Source organism: Neolamprologus brichardi, chromosome 17 (assembly GCF_056152115.1).
Source record: "Neolamprologus brichardi isolate AB-2024 chromosome 17, ASM5615211v1, whole genome shotgun sequence".
Lineage (NCBI taxonomy): Eukaryota > Metazoa > Chordata > Actinopteri > Cichliformes > Cichlidae > Neolamprologus > Neolamprologus brichardi.
The window spans coordinates 29894905-29922600 of record NC_142120.1 but is presented as its reverse complement, the minus strand read 5'-3'; the positions used below and the strand labels follow the sequence as shown (position 1 = coordinate 29922600).

At 38.6% G+C, this 27696-nt stretch overlaps 1 protein-coding gene across 4 annotated transcripts in view; it reads right to left on the bottom strand.

Annotated features, from left to right (window-relative positions):
- The window catches only part of atp11b (ATPase phospholipid transporting 11B), a 49040-nt gene extending 21344 nt beyond the window's left edge, over nt 1–27696 (bottom strand). For all 4 annotated transcript variants that reach the window (XM_087830574.1, XM_087830573.1, XM_087830571.1 and 1 more), the window contains exons 1-23: nt 27385–27696; nt 18359–18475; nt 16496–16585; nt 15200–15280; nt 14752–14859; nt 13058–13186; nt 12185–12288; nt 10760–10807; nt 10495–10559; nt 10281–10362; nt 10050–10200; nt 8825–9022; nt 8369–8527; nt 8049–8236; nt 6894–6962; nt 6619–6692; nt 6270–6373; nt 5273–5454; nt 1501–1704; nt 1194–1347; nt 950–1052; nt 708–853; nt 4–63 (exon numbers count right to left, since the gene is read on the bottom strand). In XM_087830574.1, the coding sequence (XP_087686700.1) occupies nt 4–63; nt 708–853; nt 950–1052; nt 1194–1347; nt 1501–1704; nt 5273–5454; nt 6270–6373; nt 6619–6692; nt 6894–6962; nt 8049–8236; nt 8369–8527; nt 8825–9022; nt 10050–10200; nt 10281–10362; nt 10495–10559; nt 10760–10807; nt 12185–12288; nt 13058–13186; nt 14752–14859; nt 15200–15280; nt 16496–16585; nt 18359–18475; nt 27385–27411 (2643 nt within the window). In that variant the 5' untranslated portion in view covers nt 27412–27696. The remainder of the gene's footprint in view (nt 1–3; nt 64–707; nt 854–949; nt 1053–1193; nt 1348–1500; nt 1705–5272; nt 5455–6269; nt 6374–6618; nt 6693–6893; nt 6963–8048; nt 8237–8368; nt 8528–8824; nt 9023–10049; nt 10201–10280; nt 10363–10494; nt 10560–10759; nt 10808–12184; nt 12289–13057; nt 13187–14751; nt 14860–15199; nt 15281–16495; nt 16586–18358; nt 18476–27384) is intronic.

Here is a 27696-nt window from a genome sequence, read left to right as displayed (position 1 = left end):
TACTTGTTGTGAAAACAAACAGAAGAACTGGTATAAAAACTGCGGCGTGATAAAACACACATTCTAGAAAAGACAGAGTGAAGGAAAGAAACATTAAAAATATTGCAGTGACAGGAGACACGACTGAACACGCTCTTAGTTATGCTACGGTCACACTAGGGGAAACAGTGGTCGGAGGCCACAGCACAAGCTAAATTATTGTGACTGTGTGCAGTGAACCTGTAGTCCTGTTGCCTTTGAAATGGTGTCTTTGAAGATGGGAACCAAGTCAGTGAGTAATTGTATCACGACAATGATAAAATGACAATAAAAGAGTCAGTCTGCTATCTGAATGGGGTTAAGTTGGCAATTACGTGCAATTACACAGCAAATAACTGGGATAAATCAGCAAAAATTGCAAATCTGTTGCTATCTATAGACACAGAACTCACATTTAGAGAACAACCAAATCCTGAACAGAAATGTAGTTCTCCACAGATAAGTGATTTGTTATTTGAAAATGTAAAAACAGGCCCTGTGCAAACTTGTTTTAGCTAGGAAAATAACCAGAATACAACCATTTGTTGCTAAATTAAAAAAACAAAAACAAAACAAAACAAATAAAAACACACTGATTTCTCTTAGCCACAGGGAATGTGTCTCGTATTATCATTCTAGTGGGACTGAACGATTACAGCGGAAGTAGAAAGTCTCTTTCTAGATCTTACCTTGTAGAAAAAGTACTGTACAAGCGTAGCTATTCGAATGTAGTAGAAGTGCCCGTGGACCAGCAGGAGTTTGGCCAGGAACTTGAACCTGGCAATTGCATAGTCGCTGTTTCTCACGGCCTGACGACCCTCCTTCCCCATGATACCTGGAGACACAGACATACTGGAGATCACACTGCAGAACACTAATACCATGTCGTGTGAGACAATACAGTCTGTATGTACGTGAGCTAAGTGTTTACCTATGCCCACATGGGCTTCCTGTATCATACTGACATCATTGGCTCCATCCCCAACAGCTAAGGTGATGGGTTTTTCTGGAGATGTCTTTAAAAGACGCACAACCTAGACATAACAAAGTAACAATGGCATCACAGGTGAGCTTCAGAAAATTTGCAGAGCCAAAAAACAAACAAACATAAAAAACAAAACAAAGGAACTCCATCCACCCACAAACAATTAAAAATGCTTACAAGACAACAATACCTTAGCTTTCTGCAGTGGGGCCATGCGACAGCACAGCACAGCTGAACAGTTTTTACACACTTCCATAAAGAGCTTCTCGTGTTCCCTTAATGCTAAAGACAGACTAGCTCCATCTACAACCAATCCATGCTGTATGACATGGTCCTCCCTTAACCTGCGAACAGACAGAGAAAAAGTTAAAAAAAGAACACAATATGAGGTCAGGGGGATATATATAGATAGATATATCTATCAATATCTATCTATAAAATTAAACAACATGTATGCTGTCAGATAACATGATGACTTTCAGCAGAATCACACCTACCTCCTGGACAGTCTGCGGAGCTGCTCAGCACACTCGTTATCAGAGTGCTGCTGCAGGAGCTCCAGGATGTTCATGGTTCTGTGGAAGTGGCCACAGGACAGGCTTACACTGACTGCCGTCTCATGTTTGTCCCCTGTCAGCACCCATACTTTGATTCCTGCGAGTCGCAAAGCCTCAATGGTCTCCTGGACCTTGTCCTGAAGTCTAGGGATACAAGAAAGAGAGAAAATAAACACTTCTCCAAGGTAACGCAGACAAAGTGTGGGTAACTTGATGGAACTGATCAAACTAAGCTTCATAATTTAACACATCTACTGAAGGGTTAGCAAGAACTGGTGAGCAGAGGGTGACTGACTACTTTGTGTTTTTCGCTGCAGTTTTTCGAAAGATTCAAAGACAGTTTGATCTGATCTAATATTTTCATGCCAATCGGCATTACATTTTTCATGTTACACAGATGTTGGAGGGAACCCTTCGTCTCATCTTCCATACCAGAGGAGATTCTTTGACCGTGAACATCCGTGCCCCGGGAGGATCTCATTTCAGATACAGAAGCAGAGCAGTGGGGAAAAGGGAGAGCGAGCAAAAAGATAAACAAAGTGGGAGACGCAAGAGGCTTATGTGAGGAGCAGATGGCGAGCGGCTGCAAACACACATCAACATTCATTTCCAGAGAGGCTCAGTGAGGTGACGTCTTCTTCTCCCTGCTGACTATTTATTGTTTGTTAAAAATCTTCCCACTGTGTTTATCTGTCCGTTTTGCCTGTGTGTTTCTTTTTTTTTTTTTTTGGGGGGGGGGGGGGCTGGAAGCCCAAGACATAAAAAGCCTAAACAACAACAAAACACAAGCAGATTTGATCCACTGTGGATGATGTCCATTTCTCAAAACTAAAGTGTGTAGTGAGGGGTTTTACAGCCTTAAAACATCTAAAATAATTGTAAAAAATAAAGTTGAGATAAACGAGGGACCACTGTACTGCACAAACTGTTGAGATTTCAAATCCATTGAGAACTCAAGAAGGCTCGCAAATAGTGATAAACATGACAAATGAATCTCGTTGCACTACAGTCTGACCAAAACTCTACGGGGTCTAGTGATTCTTGCAAAAATGTCTAAAGTTCTGGTAAAGCTACCAATAGGACTTAACCATTACACCTTGAGAGCAAATTAGGTGAATACCTGTCTGTATAAGGTCTCATCCTAGTCATGATAGTCTTAAGAGCTTGAATAAAAGATTTTTTAAAAAGAAGGCAACTGTACTTCTTTCAATTTGAGAAGACACTTCATCTCTCAAAGGACTTCAGTTCTAAAACCAAAAGGTGGCGTGTGCAATGTATTTAATCCCCGGAGGGGGTTGTCCCATTTTGAGGTTGCGAGTTATCACATGAGCCAAGGTGTGAAAAAAATGGCATGGGTCAACTCACACCTCAGCTCATTACGGGGCAAGGTCTCACAGTTTTTATGCTCATCGCGTTGCTTGTTGTGTGGGAGATGGTTTTCACAACTTCGCCTCCTTATTAGCGCGCATGACGCGATATTGTGTGAGTGGTGAAACCTGACATTTATGAGAATACTGCAGCGGCTTCCTGCCACGACGGAGGGTATATTGGCACCTTTAGAGTGGTTTCACCCTTAACGTAACCCAACTACACTTTAAATAACCAGGACCCCTGGATGAGAGGTGAAACATCTTAAAACTTAAAAGTGTCTTCAACCACGATAAATCAGGGCTCTAGACTAACTTTTTGACATGGGCGCACCGGTACGCTTAACTTTAAAAAGTTAGGCGTACCGGCACAAAAGTTAGGCGCACTCAAATTTTTCAACCGCATCGCTTAACTCTGCAGTTTTACATGTGCACTTTCTTTGGGGGGGAAGTCCATACAGACAATATTCATTTCTAAATTATTAACTAACAAACTTGTGCTTTAAGTGCTTTGTCAATATTGTAGAAAATATTAAACTTAATCATCATCTTGGCCTCCTCTGACAACCTGTTTGCTGCTGTCTGTTGCTGAAAGGCAGTGGGGAGAGGGGACACTTGGGCAGTGCATTTATTGCAGCATATAATGTGTTTCCTGGATACACTGTGCTTTTTCAGCATTCAAAGATTGATGGCACCATGTCAGAGCACTGGCTTTGAATTTCAGACGGATCAGGCCTTAACTTAACAAAAAAGTTATCAATAGTATTTTTCATCTTTTCTTATTACCCACAGCTACATCCACTTCTCTCAGGCCTAGGCTGCTCACTAGGGCTGGGTATCATCACTGATTTCTATAATCCATTTGATTCCGGTTCTCAAAGTCCTGATTTGATTCAATTTAGCCTCAGACAGTCAGAAATATTATATATATTCTGATCATTTATCAGTACTGATACACATGAGACTTCATCAGAATTGTGAACATCACAGCAGATGCCTTTGTGTGAAAGTAACTGAGAATAAAACACAGAAAAACATGAAGGAGATTTTCCTGACCTGGCTTTTTATAGCAGGTAACCTTAAAATATTCTGTAATTTTGCTTAGTTTTAAGAAGTTTAAATTTCTTCAGTATTGAACAGCAGAAATTAGGCTTTCTTGTCCGAGGTCATTTAAGTGAAAAAAGAAAAAGACAGCGCTGTAAACAACAGTAGACTGGTGGGTAATAAGTGAATGAATAATGCAGAAAACAGATTTGAGACGGGAAACTGTTCTTGAAGTACAGAGAGAGAGAGAGTGAGAGAGAGCTGTGCAGGAAGTGTGATTTTTATCGTGGTGGAAGCAAAACCGCAAAAGTCAGAGGGAATTCATGACGACATTGATCAAATGTGAAGCACAGTTTGCTGCTTCTTTTGCTGCTGGCTCTGTGAATTTTGGTTGGAGAGAGACAAAACCTGCAGCTCAGAATCAGCGCAAAAAAGACGTAAACACAGAGCGGACCCGACGCATCAGAATCGCTAAGCTCCGACAGTGTGTCGCATTTGCGACCAAATTGGTCGCACTCTAGAGCCCTGTAAATTACAGATGGATGGGTGACAGATGTTTTGCCATGGCATAAGCCTACTGGTCCTTCAAGTTCTTGATTTTATCCAATAGCTGCTCAGATATCCAGATCTCGATCACCAAAGTGGACGGACAAATTGTCAACTGAAATTGGCCAGCATAAACAAAAAATCCAGAAGCCTGTGTGGCACATAAATCATCTACTCCTGTACAATTGCATCCTGTTTTTAAAGTTAACCATCTTCAAATAGTACAGTGGTCAGTTGTTTAAATTGATCTAATTTAATGCCCATAACCATGTAGCATTTTCCAAAAGTGAGCAACACTTACAATTAACATTATCTTAACCCCACATTCCTAAAAATTGACTCAGATTACACACAACTGTTTGGAAAAGCAAGCAAACCACAACCAGTACTTCAGTGTACTGATTGTACTGACCAAATTAAACAATTTCTTCTTGATTTAAAAGAATTGATGCTTTAATTTATATCAAACATTGTGTAAAAAAAAAAGAAAAAGAAAAAGAAAAAAAAAAGTAAGACCTCAGTCTACCCAGTTCACTTGACTCTACTTAAGACTAGACTGTAGATTATTACTTTGTGTTCAATGCACACATCAAAAGCCTGCTTTGTGTATTATTAGTTTAGCGAGACTGTGTTTGTCCTTAATACTGATTTAGGTGTGGATAATCAATGCAAAATCCTTTCTGTATTGATTAGCACGGGTTATGAATGTGATGAGAATGTCAAAATATTTTATTTTATGTTTTGAGTCTCCATACTTGTCCTCCACTCCTGTTGCTCCCAGGAGCTGCAAATCTTTTTCAATGTAGCTGAAGGCTTCCTGCAGTCTCTCCTCCCTCTGCTGCAGCGCGGTGCGGGCACTGTTTAGTTTCTTGTCCACATCGATGTACTCCTCTGGACTGAAGTGGCGGCATGCTACGACCAGGGTTCGCAAACCTTTCTATAATTAAATTAGGAGAATGGAGTTTAGAAAAAGGATTCAAAACAGAGAAGAAAAAGAAGAAAAATCTAAAGAAAGGTTGATAAAATGATGAAGGATAAAATGAGACACCACGTTTGGGCAGATGGTAAGGTCAAATGTCGACAAGGTTGGAAAAAAAAAAATCATAACAGAATGATGGGAAGAAATGAATCCAGGAAACGAAAAAGCAAAGAGAAAGAAAGACGAGAAAAACAAATTATTAAAGCTTGACTCTAAATCACAGAGCGAGCCTGAGGGGTAGATGACCACAAATCAACCCACCGACTCCTGGGTACTGACGTATGATGACATGATGTGAGGGCAGTGCGTGTGTGTGTGTCTGTTGTGGCGAGGAATTTACAATGTAATGGGAACAGAGAGCCACAGAGCCAAAAGTAATCACTGTAACACTGAAAAATGTCAGGCCTACACATACAGACACAAATCTGAGGACATAAATCAAAATATATATATTTAAAGGTTTCTTTTGAAGACAGATGTATCAACTTCATCCAACATCTGACCACAGGGATATCGGGAAGTTTCATATTGATAATCATATTACCTCTAGACAGGTAAGTCATTTGTATCCTATTAAATAATACATGTGCAGCTGATGTGTGACTTCAATGGTTAAAAAAAAAATGTGTTTCTGCAACAGATGAAAAATCCCCCCCAAAAATATTGTGCTTAAGGGGTGATAAATCTGTATCATGATTGTGAAAATATAAGCATCTGGTTAATATTTAGAGAGTAAAACAAACAAACAAACAAACAAATAACAAAAATCTTACCATGGCAAACTCATCAACGTGCAGCCTTGTCTTTTCGATCTCACCACTAGTCGCGAAAGGCAAAATGGCAGACTCTGCCCCCTTGGTGAACAGCACTTTGCCTCCTTGAAAAGCAACACAGCAAGAACATATACGCTAAATATGCATTAAAATGTCAATTTTCAATAAAAATATAAAAAAAATACAAAAAAACTTACTATATTATACTTGTAAACATAAGCGTTCCATTTTTCGCTTATTTTAGAATATTATCAACTCCTCAATGTTTCTGTTTTTATTGTTAATGGTTAAATTCATTTTTTTGTCACTTGCAACAAACGTACAGTTCAGGTGAAGAATGTGGTATTACCTGAGGGAGTTTGCAGTATGACACTCATCCTCCTGCGGTTAGGATCAAATTCGAGTACATGGAGCAATTTATACCTTAGTTTCCAAACAAAGACCCGTCAGACATAGATTAGTTACTTGTTTTGAACAGGGACGATTTATTTTTTGGCTGCAGGTTTTTATTATTTATTATTTTACTTTAAAAACTATGAGAGCATGGAACATCTCCTGAGTGAGATTAAGAAAAACAACAATCCACTGTTATTTGCGATTTTAAAAATGAACAAGGTGACATACTTTTCAAACTTGCCAAAAGTTTTGATTTCCATGGTATCTCCATTGCTGCAAGTGAAGGCCACTCCAATCCTGAGAGAGAAAAAATAAAAAATAAAGCAAACCCCAGCACTTATATTAACATCTTACAACAATTACCATGCGCATGTGCAATTGATGCACTGCAGTTCTCTTTGGATGAACTCACATAGCTCTCATAAAAATGGGCAGAAACACACATATCCAAACAGAGCCTTATGCTAAACGTCCAACGATGAACTTAACGTCAGTCTGACCCAAGTAGACCTTAAAACACTCGTGGACAAGCAAACCATAACTTGGTCCTAAACAGCTACATGCAGAAATGATCAATTTATCAAGGTTTTCTTGTAGATCTAGAGGTGGTGTTTTGATTCCAGCTTCTTTAGCTGCACAATACTGCGTTTGCCCTTTCAGAACATATTCCCACAGTGGTCAGCTTGGGTTTTTGAATCGCTTCCTGGATATTGAATTCCTGCCCATATAGTATTATTGCAACACTGAAAGGAACAAGTGGTCAGCAGCCCAACCTCAGTGTCCCCCCCTCCCCCCCAAATTTCCCTTTGCAGCTAACACAATCAGTACAGCATGAATCATGTCAAAGCAAGGATTCTTATACACTTTCATTTATATAGCATATTTCCAGTTCTCAGCACTTTAGACTGCACCTATTCTACATCACATCCACAGCAAATTTAGGATATCACCAATTAACCTAACATGCATGTCACTGGTATCTGGAGGAAAGTGACACTGCCACAGGGAAAACGTGTTTACTCCACACGAAAGGACCCCAGCTGGGATTTGAACTAGGTACCTTGCTGTGAGGTGCCAGTGCCAATCACTGACCCATCTATAAAGGCACAGACAAAACAAAACTCATCTTTAAAGTTTAAAGAAGACTAAGAAAGATTTGAGGAATCCTTAAATTAATAAAGTCCTTTAAGAAGTTTTGTTGTGGCATTACTGGGATGCAGACTACAATTTACACATTTCCTGTGTCGCAACCTCTGCAGTCCGGTGTAACCACCAGCTCTTAATGTCTAACATCACAACGCAAAAAACAGTCTGTCTTTTGTGCATAAATTTTAACCTGTGAACCTGAAACTTGCAGAAGAGGAAGCTCGAGTGTCATCTTACCTTTTTGTTGCCTCTACTAAAGCTTTCTCATCCGGTGAAGAGGCGTAGTACTCCATGGAATTGGAAGAGAACCCGTTGGCATGGGAGAATGGGTCTCCTCCCACAGCCAGGCAGTCTGACTGGTCATAGCTGATCTGAACTGTGTGACAAAGTGACACTGCCTTGAGAAATAACAATTCGTCACCCATCTGGAAGGAAAGATGAGACATAATTTTTTATTTTCTCTCTCTCTCTTTTCTTGATGGATACAAACACAGCATGTTATTAAAAAAAACAGAAAAAGAAAAGAACCAAGCCTGCAATATATATATATGCAATACCAGGGGAGGCATAGAACCATCTGGTGAGTCGTCTGTCATTCCCTCTGGTAAAAGTTTGCCATTAACTTCCCGGTACTTGGTTCCATTAATCGAACACTCGCGGAACTGCATTTCATTTTCTGTTAGTGTGCCTGTCTTATCAGTAAACACATATTCCACCTGAAAAACAGAAACACACAGATGCTCACAGAAGTACACTAACCATTAAAGTCGGCACAGTTGTATGCTGTATACTGAATTTGTACATAAATGGAATTCACCGATTCAAACCGGTTCATATTTCCAAATTACTAAAAATACATGATATTTCATATAAATGTAAAATATTTTACAGTATATGCTATTTTTATATACAAGACTAAAACTCAGATGATACAGCAGGATATCCATGCATATCCATGTTCAGGGTGTGCTTTGTAATATGCATACATAGGTATCTTCATTCCTCTTTCATACCTGTCCCAACTCTTCATTGAGGTCAGAGGTATTGACCTGAGCTTTCTGGTCACTTTCCTCATGGTAAAGGTCCAAATCCCAGCCAATGAAAAAAGAGCCAAGGAACTTTTGCATCTCCACAGTAACGTAGAGCGAGATAGGGATGATGAAGTTATAGAGCACCAGAAAAGCCAAAAAGTCTGAGATGAACTTTAAGATCTGAAAGAACATGACAGATTCTTTTTTATTTAAAGAGAGGACAAGAGAGCAGTACAATGAAAAGTATAAAGTAAATTTATATACGTGCAAGTCGTTTGCACTGCTGCAAGAAAGAGAAATTATATAAACTGTATGAGCGAAGCATTAAAAAAAAAAAGGCAGGAGAATATTAAGACTGTCTTTCGATAAATCCGCTTACATATATCTCAGCCATATACAGAATAATGAAACCAAAGTAGGCGAGGTAATTCACTGACATTAAGGGACTGATTATTTAACTGACAGGAAAGGATAAGGAGCACAGACTGAACATATGACCAGCTATTAAAAGCCATGTTTGCACTGTATAAGCCTTTATGTGAGCCTGACTAACATGCTAATTAAAATAAAGAAATTATAATTAATGACTTAGATATACGTTTGTCTGCATTATAGACACAAGAAAGACTCTCAGAAATGTGTGATTTAATATTACAAATATACGTTTAGCTATCCTTGGACCAGGATATTAGAAAGAGTTCAGACTTTACAAGAGCTTTATTATTTCCTGGGTTTTTTCCTGTGTGTCCAGGAAGCAGGACGGCTTGTGCACAACTATGATTTTTTTTTTTTAATCTCTTGCTGTCTCAATACATAAGGGCTATTGTTCCCCGTGACTGATTACTGCTGGCAGGTTGGCTGATAGGCTGGCAGGCTGGCCCAGTGACAGGCATTTCCTTTCTAGTGTCTTGTCACAAAATCTAGAAACACTAACACAAGTAGTTTTGTGGACGTATTGTGCATGTCAATTCAAAGAATCTTTACCATTAATTAATTTACATCTACATTATATTATAGGCCCCTTATAATTTTTACGGGGATCAGAAAGTGAAGGACAGCGCAGGGTGCAAATGTAAACAGAGAGAAGAAGTGGAATGTCAACTAAAATCTCAACTCATCTAATCTCTGGAGCCGATAGCCTGCAGTCTTCACAAAAACAGATCAATAAGAATGCATTCCTCTGGTCGTAAAAACAAAGCAGACTAACCGGACTGCTGTTTCTCTCCGCTTCTGTCTTTTGGTTGTAGAAAGGTTCGTCCCATTTGATCTCAGCCTGCCAGGCGTACTTTAGGATGGTGCTGAGAATGGCCTCGGACAGCAAGATGATCAGGTAGATGATGAGGAAGGTATTCATGGACCTGACATCGTGAACATTGGGAAATATTAAGTTGGAGACTTCATTAAGCACATCTTAAAAAGCAATAATAAAATAGCTTACTTCTCTACGGCAGAGCGTTTCTGGGACTTGCATTTATAGTTGAGTGCCATCTTGGACTCCATGCCTGTATAAACAGCCACACCTGCAACAGCACAAAAAGGTAAATCATACTTCCAAATGTAGCAAAAAATGTGAATTCTTAATCGGCCTCATTCTTACGTGAAGTTTGTGCTTTGCTGAACCTTTTATTTTTGTTCCTTTTATTTTGACTCACCAAAGATTTCTTTAGTATTTTTCAACCTGGCCCCTCGCAGCAGCAAATTCTCTGGACCCAGCGGTCTGACAAATACAAACAAGAGAAAAATACATCTGTATCTGTATCCAGTGACATTATGCATCTTACAATGAATGCGCAGTCTCCATATTTAAGTAACAATTTTCATTTATTTTTTTATGTTCACTCTCTTTTAATGGTGCTGTATCATTAGCTCTAGTGCTTATAGCTATAGGTACTATAACAGACAGAAAACTCATCTCACCTAACTATCTCCTCCCCATGCTGAGTCACCGTCATACGACCAACAAATCTGGGAAAAAGAAGAACGAAAGAAAAAACAGAGTTAAGTGGATTGATAAACCAAACAGGATACTCTGTTTGCATGCACAAAGTAAAAGGAAAAATTCAGGAAAGAACAGAAAACCTGAGACTTACATGCACTGTGATGACCAAATTACTTTAAAGCCTATGTTTATATTTTTATCCATCCACCATTCTCTGACATATTTAAGTAATTGGATTAATGCCTCTGCAGCTTAAGGAAGCTTTGTGACTCATAGAGCACTTAGAAGAAATGACAAACAGAAAAGAGAAAGCTGACATTCAGAGATTCAATTTTGATCAGACTAGATCGATCCAATGTGTGACAGATGCAATTTTAATAATATATAATAATAATAAAAATAATAAAGAAACAAATGCATTTTCCCAAAAAGACAACAAAAAAGCTCTCTTTTTTATTATTATGCATTTTTGTGATAATGAGCAGCAAATGTAATGTAATGGACCTCTAATACTGTATCTATATATTCTACATTCAAGATGCCACAAAAAAAAAGACAAGTTACAATAAAGATCTTAAAAAAAAAACAACAAAGAAAAAACACCCTAATGGACAGTCAACATAAATCAGTGCTTTGTGAATATAAATTAGGCCTATGGTGAGTTACATAATGAAGCCATTTGTCCAAGCATGACGAAACATTTTACATCTTATGATTGATAAATACTGAATAATCTTCATCCTACATTTAAAGTTCAGCTGTGGTCTTGTGACAATAATTTCCTGGCTAGATTTTGTTTTGTTTTTTTCCATCCACCAACCTCAAGTTGAACATTAACTCGCAGGCAATTCTTGAGCTACTTTATCAAATAGGATCCCACATTGAAAAGGTTTTCAGACACAATGTGCATTCCTCTCTAATAGTCAAAAGAATGGTAACAGTTCAGATTTTAGTTTCTCAAACAGACAGGAAAGGTTGCTATCATAGTGGAATTTTTAAGACCGTATACTCAATCAGGTTTTTCCACCCAAACACAACCCAAGCTGGTGCATCTGCCCTCATACCTCCGGATTATTGGCAATTCTTCCTCTGATTTAAGTATCCACATGCACTTGCAACCATTTATATTTTTTACTTTTGCACCTGCACATATGGAGAGATGCCTTGTTCATGTATTACGAGATTTTCTTCAGACGTTTGGTAAACATGTTTTTTTCTGAGCAGCTTTTTCAAATAGTTACATAACCCTCTGACTGCTTTAGTTACCCAGAAAGTTGTTGTTGCTTTTTTTTCTTATGTGGTTTAATGGGACTAAGTACCTTTTTTAAACATCTGTTGTCTGAATCCACACAATACACCCTTAGATTTATCTTGAAGGATATGTACACTTAATTGACGATTACCTGTACAGGTCAGGTTCTGGTTGCTGACACTCCACCACAGCCTGCAATGCCTCCAGCTGGGAGACTGACTGGCACACTGATGTCTCAGCCACAGAGTAATGGGTCTAGAAAAAACACACACACACACAACAGTTTAATTAGTGATGGCCGGGAAGCATTGCTTCAAGTGGGACAAATGTGGTTTTCTGAGTGAGCAATGAGAAAATTATAACAGAAAAACACTGTAAAAACTCACAGATAAAATGAGAGGAAAAGCAAAAAAAAAAACAAAAAACAAAAAAAACTCAGCACACTCTCAAAGTTGGGATCATTATTATGCCAGACACAAACAAGTTCGAACTAAACTCAGTTTTCTAAAAAAATAAAATAAAAAAAGAACTCCTATTCTATGTAAACTGTTTCCATAAGCTGCTAATGAATGAGGCTCAGTGTGGGGCTCTCCATCCATAGGGCTTTAATATGCAGGCCATTATACTTATGATGTCTGACTCTCAGCAATATCGGCAACTTTCCTTCCTGTATATCAACACCATCACTGGTACGAGCAATTACTCACTGCAGTGACTCAGATCACAGACGATTTATAAAATTGGTTTCACATTTTCCTGACTAGGTTATTAGCCATGCATTCATGTCAGCACGTTTGCAACAACTGAAATTCAATATTATTTTTTTATGTAAATAATACTTTAAATGACCCAAACAGAAATATACAAAAAGTGTCACTTCGACAAAGCAAAAATCTAGTATTTGCTTGAGCTGCGACAAAGAAAAGAGGGTGAAAATAGCTTCTGAAAACTCACAGTGACAAAGCTAAAGAGATTTAAACACCTCCAAGTATGTTTAACAGCACCACTCATATTATTGTCAGACCTTGAGATTGGTCTCTCCGTCAAGACTGGCTGTGGTGATGTGACAGGTGCCATCTGGACGATCTGACGACAGTAACACCAGGTCTGCTGGGAACGTTTCATCTTTAGCCACACGGACGATGTCTCCCACCTAGATGAATAGACAGAAGCAGGCACGGGGTAAAGTCTGTTCAGTTTTTCACTATATTTCAGTTGGATTGTCAAATAATTGTATTCACACATTTACGGTGATGTTTAATTGAGTTAAAATACGTTTAGCATCACTTAGGCAATATTATCACACGTTTTCAGACAGATAGGAGAAAAAATAAGTACACACACACACACACACACACACACAAATATTTTAGAAATCTAAAAATGTTTAAAACTAAATAGCTAAATGACTTTGTTAAAAAATATATATTGTAGGCAAGTTAAAAATGATTGGGGTGCAACTATTATCGAAATTTGCAAATGTGTTCATTTTTGGTTGTTTTTGACCTCTGTGCTCTTTAGCGTACATGAAAACACTCACAGTTGGACCCTTTGGAGGGCGTTGGCTCACTCTGCTTCTAAACAAGCTCCAGAGCCGTTTTTGTATTGTGACAATGTGTTCTGATGTCAATGTGACCCAGGTACTAGGCGCACGCTGCAAGAGCTACACGCCGTCCTGTAGTCAGGTGTGCTTTGAGGATGTGGTACCACATAAAGACGTAAAGAATACCATTTTGCCTGAAAATTTGCCTAGGTAAATGGAAATGTTAGAGGTACATTCTCCATGTTATCTACTACTCCAGAGCCTGGCCAAGAAGTGTAGTGAGCATTCTCACTGGTTAGTGAAGTGTTGTGAAGCATTTTAGTTCGCTGGGAGTGTTTCAAATGTTCTGTGTGTGAACAGAAATCAAACAAAAACTCTGTATTGTTCACACTCTAGACAATACGTTTAATTGTTATATTACAGTTTGTAATTTTTAGCTTTTTGTCTTTTCAGAGTAATACAACACTACATATTTTACTTATTTAATAGAAGCTATGCAGTTAGATGTTTGTGAGTAGCAGGTTAGAAGCGATGTAGTTCTCCATAGATTGAGGACAATTAACTCGCACCAAAACTAACACCAAACACAAAGCAACTAGTCATCCTTTGTATTAGATTAAACAATTTCTCCTGTTGGCACCTAGTTTCCTGTGAGGAAAAAACCCCTGAAGTGATTAATTTATTCTTTTACTAAAGTACACATTTAGAGATGTCTTTAGTGATGACCCCAGACATGCAACCCACAGTGTTTCCATGGTGTCGGATAAGATCAGGAAAAACCTATAATCATCACACAACCACCATTACCAGACATGCTGAGGTATAAAATGACACAGTGTTTGAAGGGCAAATGCTGCAGCTAGTTATACAAATACAATTAGACATAGAACAGAATCACATCACCGTTTCAGGGTTTATTTGAATTATGAACAGGTCTCTGAGTGTCCACATACTGTACCACGGGAAATTAGGTATTAGAGTGAATTTATAAGCTTTAGATGGGAACAAATTTAAAGAAATGACACTATAACATCCAAGCTAAAGTTAGTTACATCGATTCGTTAGGAGTTGCAAAAAGCTTTTTTTGATACCTTAATTTTCTTGGACCAAAGAAATTCTTTCTAACCTCGAATAACTGGCATGATTAAGGTCCTTTACAACTTTGATGATCTTACCCTGATATTCTTGGATCTCGTCTGGACCAGACTTCCACTGCGAACCACAAACACTGGAGCCCCATTCACCTCATTGTCAGCCTTGTGTCTCAGCCAATCCTCATAGCCCTGTGAAACACAACCAGTTACAAACTGCAGATGGCAGCTGGTTAAAATAATCTTATTTACTGACTATGGTTATGTGTGTGGCATGTGTAGCACTACTAGAAACTGATCAACAGAAGTGGCCACCAAATTTAACAAGTTATTCTAAACAAACTTGTTTAATGTCAGAAGCGGGAATGCTTCAAATGTTCTCAATCAATACTTTATCATTTCAAATGTGCTTTGTACAACAACAAAAGCTTTGAGCTTTGCCTACAAATAGACAATAATCATTGATGACGCATGCATGTTTGTTCCACATTTTCATGAGGAAGAGGAAGCCGCTATGTGGTTATGTTCTCACCTGTTTTATGGCAGTTACTGTGATCACAAAGAACAGAGGCAGGCCGCTGGTTACTGGGGAAGTTGGCGTATCTATCATTAACTTCAAAGAAAAATACAAAACAGAGAGTTTAGAGATGCTGCCAAACTAAAAAAGGGACTGTAAAAGTGGTAGTGGTTTTTGCAACAACAAGCAACTTGAAAAATACGACAGAAGTAGTGGCCAATGTGCATAAACAGGAAACCCGTATAACTTCCCTTAAAGGTCAACGATCAGATAAGAATAAGTCTCACACACACTTTTGAACTACTGTCTTTGTAAGCAGGGTCACTGGGATATTATATTTCCTCACCCCATATCCTGGTCTTAATAATCACAATGAAATGCTGAGCAAAGTGTGTGAAACTGAAGACCAAGCTAAAATGGTTTAGTGCCATTGAGCAGTGCTTTTATTAGTGGATATTAGTTTTGGATTGCGGGGGTTTTCATAAGCAGGTTTCTGGCAACTCTTTCACACTGTTGCACTAATCTACAGGTGGAAGTAGTCATCCAATAAAAAAAATAAAATAATAATAATTACTCTAAAAAAAAAAATCCTTGAGCAGACAAATGAGAAAGAAAGCAACATGAATGTAAACAATGCATGTTCATAAAAAAACAAATGCACTGCAAACTTTTCATGTAAGGAAAATGTGCAACATTTGTTAGGTTTCAAGCGTAACCACAAAGGCTTTAGGCAAGCAACACTGAATGTAAAGTGAAACTTTGCTTAAAAGGAAGACGCCTCAAGGAAAAGATATCTTAACACTTTAACAAACACTTTCTGTAAATGGCTACACTAACAGAAGAATTCACCAGTCATCTAGAAACCCATCTAAAGCAATCTTTAAATGGTCAAATTGGCCATCTTAGATGAAAAGAGGCCCCTCTCTCAGTGATTTGAGGCTAAGCTGACTTCAGCCTCACTGGCAAGTTGAGTGGGTGAAATAGACAGAGTCAAGGCGATTGCTTTGGCTTCACTACACAGTGCAGAATAAATCAGAAGGCTAAAAATTTGAAAGCCAAATCCTACTTCAGCATAAAATGACTGATGCACAGTGAAGGCCTAATGCTTAGGGCTGGCTGCAAAGACACACATATTACTAAGTGAGTAAGTGTGTCGCTTTCATACAGAGGCAGACCAGTCTCTGCTCTGGTACCTAGAAGTCGATGAGTCACTCAATGCTCGGAAGCACAAGCACAAGAACGAGCACAGGCATTTGTATTAAGAGAAGGAAATACGTCAAGGAGTGTTCACATGCATTTGTGTGCCGTTACCTGTACAAGGAAGATAATGAGGAAGTAGAAGTTTGCTATCCTTCTGAACTGCTCAAACAGATTCTTGGGGACAAAATTCCAAACTGTATACTGAAATAAAAAAAAGCAAACATCTTTCAGGGTTTACTGGGACAGAATAATTGCTACTAAAGGTTCTTTTTTACTAAGTAAAACAGAGGAATTGAATTGCAAATACATAGATAGTGTATCTGGAGGTATTCAAACTACTGTAGCAACTGTTTATTAGAGCAGAAAAAAAAACACTTTTACTGTGTCATATTTATACTGGCCATATTTAAGACCTTACATGAATACAATAATATAGTTAAATGATATTCTGATTACCCCTGTAAAAGGTCTCGTCTATGGCTATAGTGTTCACTGGCATTTCCAAATTGGAGCTTGAGATAAAGGAGTACAGCAGCTGTGCTGAGTTAAAGTGTGCTTCAGATAAACTGATTACTGGTTGCTCTGTGTAATTTACTCAATAAATGTGCCGTTTAAGTCTTTGTCTTACTTTATTAAGATAAAATGCTACAGACAGTTAGGTCCATAAGTTTCTGAAGAATGAAAGTTTTGGTAGTTTTACCTCTCTGCACCACCACAATGGATTTTAAAATCCAACAATCAAGACTTGAATCAAGTCCCAAATTTCCATAGGCTCAGAAGTAAAGAAGCATAATTTTAAATTACAGGAATTTTTAATACTTGAATGAATATCCTTTGCTGTCAATGACTTCTGGATCCTATGGACATCATCAATGCTGTGTTGAGATACTCTCTGCTCAGAGAGTATAGCCCTGCACACTTCACAATTCATCCTGCTGCTTCTATCAGCAGTCACATCATCAGTAAACACTAGCAGCCCAGTTCCACTATCACCCACACATGCCTGTGCTAGTGCCTGGGTTATTGTACTAGATTGTAGATATGGCCCCTCCTGAAGTTCTTCTCATCTCCTGAAAGGGCTGGACCGGGGCGAGCTGTCACGGCGCATTGTTATTATAAATAAAAACGTGATCGTGAGCAAAAACGGTGAGTGTGTGTGTCGCATACATCACAAGCTCATTTTAGGAGTTCCATCGACAAGCTATAATATACAAGTTGAATATTTGGAATCAACAGCCAATATACGTCACCCCCATTTAACATAAAATAATGAAGCCTCGCCGGAAACTGGTTGTCAGTTGCGTGTCCAATAACTTTTGAGCAGCTGAAAATGGGGACCATATGTTAAAATACCTGTAATTACTAAGCAGTTAATGCAATGTTTTTGTTAAACCCTTTGAATCAAAGCTCTGCATTTCAAGCTAATCTTAATTGAAAAAAATTCTATTGCTGTGTAAAGAGGAAAAACATAAAACGCATATGGACCTAACTGTATGAGTACACACGAATGGCAGAATTAACCTTATCCAAAATCAGTTTGAAATCAATGCCTGACTAAAGCAGGTGCTTTAACCTTCCCGTCAATCATTTAATCTACCGGCTAATCAATGACAGTCATGATTGCTGGAGGCAGGCCCTAGCTCCTTTTCTTTGTTATCCTTTTGTCTTGCCAGTGCTCTAGCTAACCAACTTAGCCTCTCACCAACACACAAGTTTTCTGTCTGTGCTAATCCTGTTATCAACAAATCACACTTTAAGCTTATCTCTCTCCTACCACACCAGAGATACACACTAATGTATTTAGCAGTGGTCAACACTGGTGTTCGAAACCAGACTGAGTTTAGAGTTTCTCTCAATGACAAATTTTCTGTAGCCATAGTTGCTGTGACTGCAAAATGTTAGCGTTCATATCAAGAGGGTTTTTTTTCCCCTTGCACTTTTGACACAAATTTTAAGATCATAATTGTAACATACCTTGGATGAGATGATTCTGTTGTCGGCAAAGCGTTGTGGTATGTAGTGGCCATTCTGGGGGAAACGGTTAGCTACGTACACTGTCCTGGTATCACTCTGATGAGGGGGGTCAAAGCCCTGAGGGAGAAAAGGGTGAGGCAGAAACACCAGACAAGTGTAAGGAAAGGTTAAAAAAAAACAAACAAAAAAAAACAAAACAAAACTGTATAGCTACCCAGATTTAAAACATCATCACTTCAACACCACACTAACTATAAAATTGCAGTTAATGATGTCATTGCAATATTATGATCTTATTTTAAACCAAGTTATTTAATACTGTTGGCGGTGTGATAAACCACTGCAAGTCTACACCGCACTAAAGTCCACCTGGAGCAACGTTTTGTGCTTTTATTCATTGTGGTTTCAGCTGCTGTATAGTTGGGAGTGTAAAGTGATTTCTCTGTGGGCTGTTATTTTGTCGAGTGCAGCACAGCTTAGGTTGGGGCTTGATAGATTTTACAGTAAGAGACAGAAAGAGAAGCAATACCAGACACGATGCTACTGTTACAGAATGTAAATACACATATCAAGAGTGAGAATATGGCAATGTGGCATTCCTTGTTTTATGATGACTGTATGTTCTTTTCCCCGCAGCATGCCGTGTAATAAATACTTCCAAAAAAAAAAAAAAAAAGGCGTCCGTTACAACTTATGTCTAAAAATGTATCGTTTCATGCATCGGTTAAAACACTCAACTCCACGTACATGACGCCGAGCTGCCCGAGATTCACAGAAAATGTTACATTCTTGTGATTTATATCGTTATCTGGACGATAGATGTCTTATATCGGGATATGAGATTTTGGTCATATCGCACAGCCCTAGAGTCAAATCATTTTCACTTTTTCAGACAGTTAGACAACATAACACATTTATGAAAGCAAAACAACTTTACAAGCAATGCCATCAACTTGGATGCAGACAAGCCTTATTGCAAACAATATGGTAAGGCATGAATAACTAGATCAGAACAGCTGGTGTAAATCCCGCTTACCATAAAGATATAGTCATCAGTGAGTGGGGGGTGAGGGACCTGGGAAGGGATCTCAAGACTGGATTGTAGGTCGCTGACCATTGGTATCGTAAGCCACCAACTCTGTTCGGTGAGTGGCATAGATGGTTTCTTTTATTCCTCTTACAAACCATATATCTTCTCGGTTTTTGGACTGATAAGTCTTGAGATCTATTCTCAGGTGCCTTAACCCCCACTCACATCAGGTGACCTCAGTAGGTCACATAATAGGGGTGGGGCAAGGTGTCACAGTGGTTTGACCCGAAATCATGATGGTAATGGCCAATGCATTTTTTCACATCTTGGCTTATGTGATAACACAACCAATAGTGGGTCAACAACCACTTCCTAAGTGACAACCTCAACTAGAGATAAATACCTTGGACTTAGAAATGAAGAAGCCTCTTAAATATGAGGAAAAACATCTTTTTTTAAAAAACAACCTGCTTTTCAAGCTCTTTAGACTTCCATGTTGTTATTAACTGAGAACTACACAGACACGTTCATATTGTGCACCTCAATTTTTTCTGACCTGCTGCATTCTACCTTGGCTGCTGCATCTGGGTTGAAGACATGAGGGTATGATCATGATGGTTTTTACTGCCATAATAATGATATTTCAGTACAGAAGCTCAGAGATATCTCCCTCAGATATACAGAGGGAGATGTTGCAACAGTTCAAAAAACTTGAAAGTCTTTGCTTCCACTTTTGACTTCTTGTCTTCCTACATTGGCACTTATGTGGTAGTATTGTATGAGTGGCGACACATATCGGTCAGGTGAGAACGATGAGGCATCGTGCTGTACCTCATCTGCTTCAGGGTTTGCTGTGTTGTGTTCAGGATAGTGCTGTGTTTGGACTCAAGGCTAGTCTGCTCATTGTTTGTGATATAAGTGGAGGATATGATTAGACAGTTTTTGATATATTTCAGACACATTGTTATAATACTGCAACAGAATTGTGCACCATACATTCATAATTCCCTCTGTTGCATAAACAAACTGCAGGACATTGACATGCATTTGAGGCCATGTTCTAATTGCAATCTGTCTCCAACATAAATCTGTCCAAAGCTAACTTCCATACTAAAATACTCTGGTTGAACTGTATGTAATTACATAACAACCTTTCATGTTTTAGTTGCATATTAAAATTTCACATTTAAAGCATTCCATTTCTTTTTAAAGCAGCACTTGTTGTTTAAAGTCACTTGCAAATATTTCATAAACATGCTACTTAAAACGTACCTCTAACATATTTACATTCAGATTGAGCAATTCAAATCTCCAGCATATTCTGGCAAGTCTTTGATAGTCACTACACCCTCAACATGTAAGAAAAATAACACCAATGACAAACAAGGTGAACTTTTCAACGAGTGACATTTCTAAGATTTTCTGGCGCTGACTGGTCTGACAAACCCCACCCAACTGCTGTACACAGACGACTAAAGGAGGCGTTTCCTATTATTCACAAATGTAAGTGACGCAATACGCACACCCGACCACACAAAAAGGAATGTATCTGGGTCACGTCACTACACTTCCAGAAAGATCAACCTCTGTTCAGGGACACATGTAAACCATTAGCACCCATCTTTGTAATGTTCTCAGTCTCTTCATCTTTCTCCCATCTGACCGTTGTGAAAATTAATGCAGCACATGCAGTTCAATGACTGAATAACAGAACACCTGTTAGCCTTTAGCTCATATGACTTTGTCATACAGTAACTCAGCCAATGGGCAATGCAGGTGATGGCATAAAATCAGTTATCCACTTGTGGAAATAATATTTTCAGTATTCTTCATTTATTTTTTTGTATTATTTGCTCACAGTAGGGCTGGGCGATATGGCCTAAAATCTATATCACGGTATAATTTGAAGCATGTGCGGTAATGATATACTGTATATTGCGATATATTCTTTTCTTCTGTATAACGTATTTTACACACTATAAGGCACACTTAAAATCCTTTAATGTTCTCAAAAATCGACAGTGTGCCTTATGTATGAATTCTGGTTGTGCTTACTGACCTCAAACAGATTTTATGTAGTACACGGCACTCAAAAATGTTTTAGTACGACTTTGGTAAGCTACGAAGCCGCACCGCCTGATGAATTGTCGGAGCATTACGGCTACCATAGTCAGGAGCCTCGCGGAGTAATCTGGGTCCAAAACTCCGTCTGCTTCAGGTCCCAAAGTCAAACAAACACTGCGGCATCACTGAGAGTTAAAAACTGTCTAAATTATTTCATCTTTATTAAAATGATCAGCGTTGCTGCTTTACCAGGTGTAACAATTAAGTTTAACATCCAGGCATCCATGAAAACAGAATTTATTAAATTCAACAGAGTTAGAAGTTAGCAGGAAGTTAGCTTGCTAGCTTCCACCTAAACATGATATGCCATGTTCTGACTGAGAGATATCTGAAAAAATTAAAACGTACAGCTCTGCTATCACTTCCAACATAAATGAAGACAGAAAACTAAGCAGTGACGTTTGTAGGGTTACTAAAGATGGTCTAGCTGGTGTATAATGATGTCCTACGTAATTGCTAGCAAAATAGCTACGTTAGCATAACATTAGCACAGTGAAGCTGAAGGATGAACGCTTTTTTCCACTCGATACAAGTTAACGTGAGGGTTTCTCCTGGTTAGGGACAAATGCAATTGCATAGCAGGATGCTATAAACGGACCAAACTTCAGTCAGGAGAACAACTGAGATCCATCCACAATATGAGGTTAGTCATTGATATACTGCAACAACACGGGAATAGAGCGGCTGCGAGAGAATTCGGCATTAATGAATCAATGGTACGGAAGTGGAGGAAGCGCAGTTTTTGGCTTTCCTCATATTCCAAAAGTGCATCGTCTCCTTGCTATTACTGTCGCCCAGCATAATTTGCAGATAATGTTGTTTGCAGCCGCTGCAATGCTTTTGACCAAAACAGGCGCAGCTTGATGATGACACCATCAACATTCACTATCGTGGTAGAGTGGTATAGTAAAAATCTCTACCGTTGGCCAAATTTATATCGTTTCTACTGTATACCGTTTATACCGCAAACCCCTAGCTCTCAGCTTTAAAAAAAAAAAAAAAAAAAAAAAAAAAAATGGGCAGAGAAAAAAAGAGGGAAAATTGTCTCTCTCTCTTTTTCTGCATTTACATTTATAAAATGATATAAACATTGATCAATTAACCATTACAGCAACTTTAAGAAACTGTTGTTCAACAGTTATTTGATATACACAGCTCAGTAGGCATTGTTGAAAGTACATGAAGAAGCTGAATTCTGCATTGTAGTAACACCATGGCCAATTAGGATTTTGAAGAAGTGGTTGCAGAATTAAGGAAAGGGCACACAGGCACTGAGCCCCAAGATGTTTTACGTATGTGTGTTTACACATGTAAAACATGTTGGGCTCAGTAACATAAATACCCTGAGCCCCTGGCATCCTCCGATCACAAGACAGGGAGTGCATTTCCCAATGGCTTAACGAAATCCACAGTAGATTATTTAAGTAGTCTGCGGTTTGAAGGGAAGACACCAACTTGTCTGCAAACACTCATTTACTGACGGCTGAGCAGCAGTTTAAAAAACAAAACAAAGGTCTATTTGACCAGATCCTGAAACAAAGTGGGCAACAGGGTTGGGAACATCTTAAAGAGGACATGAAACCCTAAACATATGAAGGCATGCATGCATATATATATATATATATATATATATATATATATATGCATGCCTTCATATACATTTTTTTTTTTTTACATACACACTGTCCTCATTTATTAAGTGCTTTACAAACTCAGACATTGCAGCTAAAAGGTGGATTTGTCTTAGTGAGATATTTGTCCTTTACTTCAAGTTAATGGGCAACTGGAGATTGGAAAGTATGTAGAATTAAGCATTTTGTTTTCTTGTTTGTCCCAGTAGCACTGCATTAAAAAATGTCTTGGATTGGAATGAAAAAGTAGACAAAAGTTTAATGATTAAATTAAACCAGTAAACCATTAACTTAATGGCTTACCACACAAGTGTTATTTGTAGTAGTATAAAAATGCAATATGTATATTGCAACTTTTCTAGTCTTATTAGTAATGGCAAACAACAGCTCACTGTGAATTCTTAACCAGGGATATTTTAATGTTCTCTTTTTAAAGAAAATGAAACTGCAGATGGTGAGGGGCCAAGAAGTAACTTTTGTAAGCCAAAAAATTCCCCACAGGCAGAAAAGCAACAGATGAGTCAATGAAATTAGTCAATCCTTACAGAGAGCTTAAAGCAGTTACAAATTTTAACAGTGCAAACATCATGCTTAACACACCTTTACGCAACTGCTGTGAGCAATCCAGACAACGGTTACTGGAGATTTACTCTGTTCCTATTTGCCACCCAGTTTTTCAGGCAACTGTGGAAATTGCCTGAGCACGTCACGGAACTAACATTTAAGTTACCCGATCATCAATATCTTGGTGAACAATAACTACAGTTAAAATGACTGATGGCCATATACATAAAAACCTGCGTAGCTCTAACAAACATGTTCTCATGTTAAAGAGAACACTGAGAGAAGCACCTCAGTCGATGCTTCTGCAAGTCCAGCATTACGGCTTTAACAGGATCCGTTTTCTCTATAGTTCAGCGTTAAGCTAATGACACTTCAAACAAACTGCATGTAATTGTCAACTTCCCCCATTCAGTTGCAACCTAACAACAGACCGACACCATCTTTTAGCCATCTTGACACACACCAAAGTTAAATAGATACAACTCACCGCCCTACAATTTTAGTCACGCAACAGTCTGCAACCACTAGTGTGACTATGGCTATGGAAATATAATTATTTTACCTGAACAACAGCCCAAGGACTAAAAGATATTCTGTATATTTGTATATGATACAGAAAAACTTCAAATTTTGACATTTGGCACCAAGCACAAACTTGGCATTTGTGCTTAAAAATGACTAATTTTATGCTAATTCAATTCACAAGGTAGCTGCCAAAGCATTTTGTGGATCCGATGCAGCTCTGCTATATAAGATTACAGATTTCTGCAGTGCAGCAGGAAGTTTATCTAATGAAGGCTCTGTAGACATTTGTTTGGATAGACATAACATGAAGAGGTTGACTTATTTTAAAATAAAATATTCCTAAACAGTTGAACATGGTTTGGTTGTTTTGAGGACCAGCGGTAATAAGCCGAACACCTAAGGTGAAGTCTAGAGTGAAAAGTGCAGTAATTTATGACATTCTATTTCTATAGCACAAATGTCTGAAAACTGCTTGCCAATCTGAGAGTGGATGGATACAAGTAACAGATGAGTAACAGATACTATTACTCCTGCTGGGTTTACTCAATTTTCAATACCACTACCAGGTGTACCTCACAATTTTGAGTTAAACACCTTCACGTAACCATATATGCTTTAAATATATTTTGAACATTATACCACTGAAAATGAAGATAAAAGTAGGCTTATAACTAAAAACTATAAAGCTGAAATCAGCTTGTTTTGACCCATTGACTCTATACCCCCATCAATTTGAAGGCTGGCAGCTAATTAGTCCCCACATAAAGCCTACAAGTCCCACAATGCCTTGGGGAAACAGCCCTGAATAATGGCAACGCAACACAACCAAGGGGTCATATTACAGATTAAGTGGCACTTAATCAAACGTGATGAGCTAAATGGAAATGTTAACAAAAAAGTGAGGTGGTTGTAAAGAGAAAAAAAAAAAAAGGGGGGGGGGGGGGGGGCAATAAACAGTATGTACTCATGTACAGTGGGTACTAGTTTTAAACATAAGACTGATGACAACAGCAATACAATAAAATAAACTGCATATAAGCTAAACTGATGGACTACATCACCAAATATAAAATATTAGAAAAAAATATATTGTTGTGCAACCCACAGCAACAGAGTAGTCAGAGCAGGGCTAGAGAGTAAGGAATGATATTTTATCATGGGTCACATAAGGATGTTTTATTGCTGGGTGTCAGTGGATTATTACAAGGGCTGCTGCAGCAATATCCAGGAAAGAGCCTGAATGACACTCAAAAAAATGTAGGAAACTCCCATTTACTCAATGGGCTACAGATGAGTAGTATAGACAGATGTTTTTTTTCCTTTTGCTCATTTGCGCTCTTGATAGTTGCTCTATTTTTCATGATTATATCATGATTAACGTGACTTGGTAAAGCAAGGGTAATTCAATAAATACTTCTCTCATAGTGCACTTAAACTATATACAAAACCTCAGGAAGACTTATACCAGTCTTTTTAATATCTGTCAGCAATAACATACAGACTTTAAGTCTCCATAAAGACATCTAGAAAACCCAGTTTTCAGGCTTGCAAACTAGTATGTCAAAGACTTTGCTTTTTTGCTACCATTCCTTGTGCTTTAATTTCTGGTTTGTTTTATAGTGTAACTGAACCAAGACTTACAATGAAAACCGTCACATCTCTCTCCCCCTTCATTCCATCAGAAAGAGCTGATAAATAGTATGAGTGAACAAACATCCCCATTCTACCGTCCAGCTGATATTTGGGTCAGACTAATGCCCCTCAACAAACTTTTTCATTAGGCCAGCTGTATTAAGATGCATTTTAATTACACTTTTAATTAAGCAGCCAGGTCAATTAGGCGGGATGGGTCAAATGAGCTGAGCTATCTTAAATTAGGAGGAGGCTATGTACCATTTCTAAATAGACGCCTAACTCTCTGTGGTGCTCTTAATCTCCAAAAGCAAAAATGATTTTTTTTTTAAACAGGCAAACTTGAAGCTGAGCATGACTCATAAAATTTAATAAGTGTCACTTTAACTTAACCTTAACTACAGAGAGTGCACAGTGAGCGGGGAGAGGTCAAAAACACCCCCAACACTGATTAAACTCAGTAGACATGGTGACATCAACAGTTTGTGTGTGGCTAATCTCATAATATGCAATCACTCATTCATTCACATGGCTCTTCACCACTGGTCACGCCACTCTCATTTGCCGATCACTGAATGTGCTTCTTATCCCAACTCTGCTTAAACACAGTGAAATGACCACACAGACCTTCATGATTACAGCCACAAGCACCGTGACACTGTAGCTTTCTTTAGCCATAATTCAGAACTCGTTCTTTCTACTGTACCAAAACGGGCCACTATTGTGGTTTAACTGATGCCTTCGCCCGTCAATGCGACCGTCATGTTTGCAGACAAACAACAGGTGATTACAGCAGAAACAGGATGCGGTGTGACGAATCAAATCAGTTCAATTTCAAATAATACATACAGATATAGATCATGTAACGAAAGCAGGGAACAAAGAAGTGGGCCGAAGTAAAGTTAAAATAACACAAGCTAACGTCAATTATTACCCTCGAGTGTTGAGGCTTACGTCTTAACTAGCTCAGTTAAAGATAGTTTATTAGTCCCCTGAACAAACATTAAATAGAACATTTGAAACTGAGCTCAGTCTAAGCGAAAGTTGTGCATTAACACTAGATAAAAGCAAGCCAGAGACGCTTTATAACTTTGCCAAGTTTGACGTTGTTAGCCAGTTAGCTAGTGTTAAGGTAGTTAACTCTCAGGTGCATTTAGTAACGGAAATCACCCGACAGTTGTTAAAATGCTATCAAAGTTCGAACCAAACTTATACCTCAAGCTCAAATTTGAACTCAACCAATGTCCCTTGTTGAGGTCTAAACTCTTTGTTACTGACAGCTAGCAGATAAGGTAATTGTTAGCTAACGTAACCTACACCTGACTGTCATTAAGGGGAAATGGAATGTTTTGAACACATCAGCAACAGCTAATTGGCTAGGTTAGCTTGCTCTCTAAATAAAGTTTATTCTGCTTTCCGCGGGCTAAGCCTTACAATACGTAAGGAGGCTGGCTGCTGTGGCGAACTAATAAGAGGAAAGCGGTATGTATGAAGAAGATGGGACGTGCGGTTTCATTTACCAGCTGCTGTCGTATCCACCGAATCATCCTTGCAGAATACGTTCCAAGTAGCCAGCACAGTCGCTAGCCCAGCGCTAGCAACTAGCTACTCCAACAAAACCGTCCCGAAACATAAATATTTCCCCCGAGAGGCAATCCTTCTCGGTCGCATTACGCGACACATTCACACGGCGCCACTGTGCTATAAGATGCATTCAATCTTTCCCATTCACGGTAATGTCTGACAAAAACAATTTCTGGTTTTAAAAGAAGTGACAGACGGCTGGCCACAGAGTCCCACCGAGCAGCGCTGCTACATCTCTCCTCTGCCAC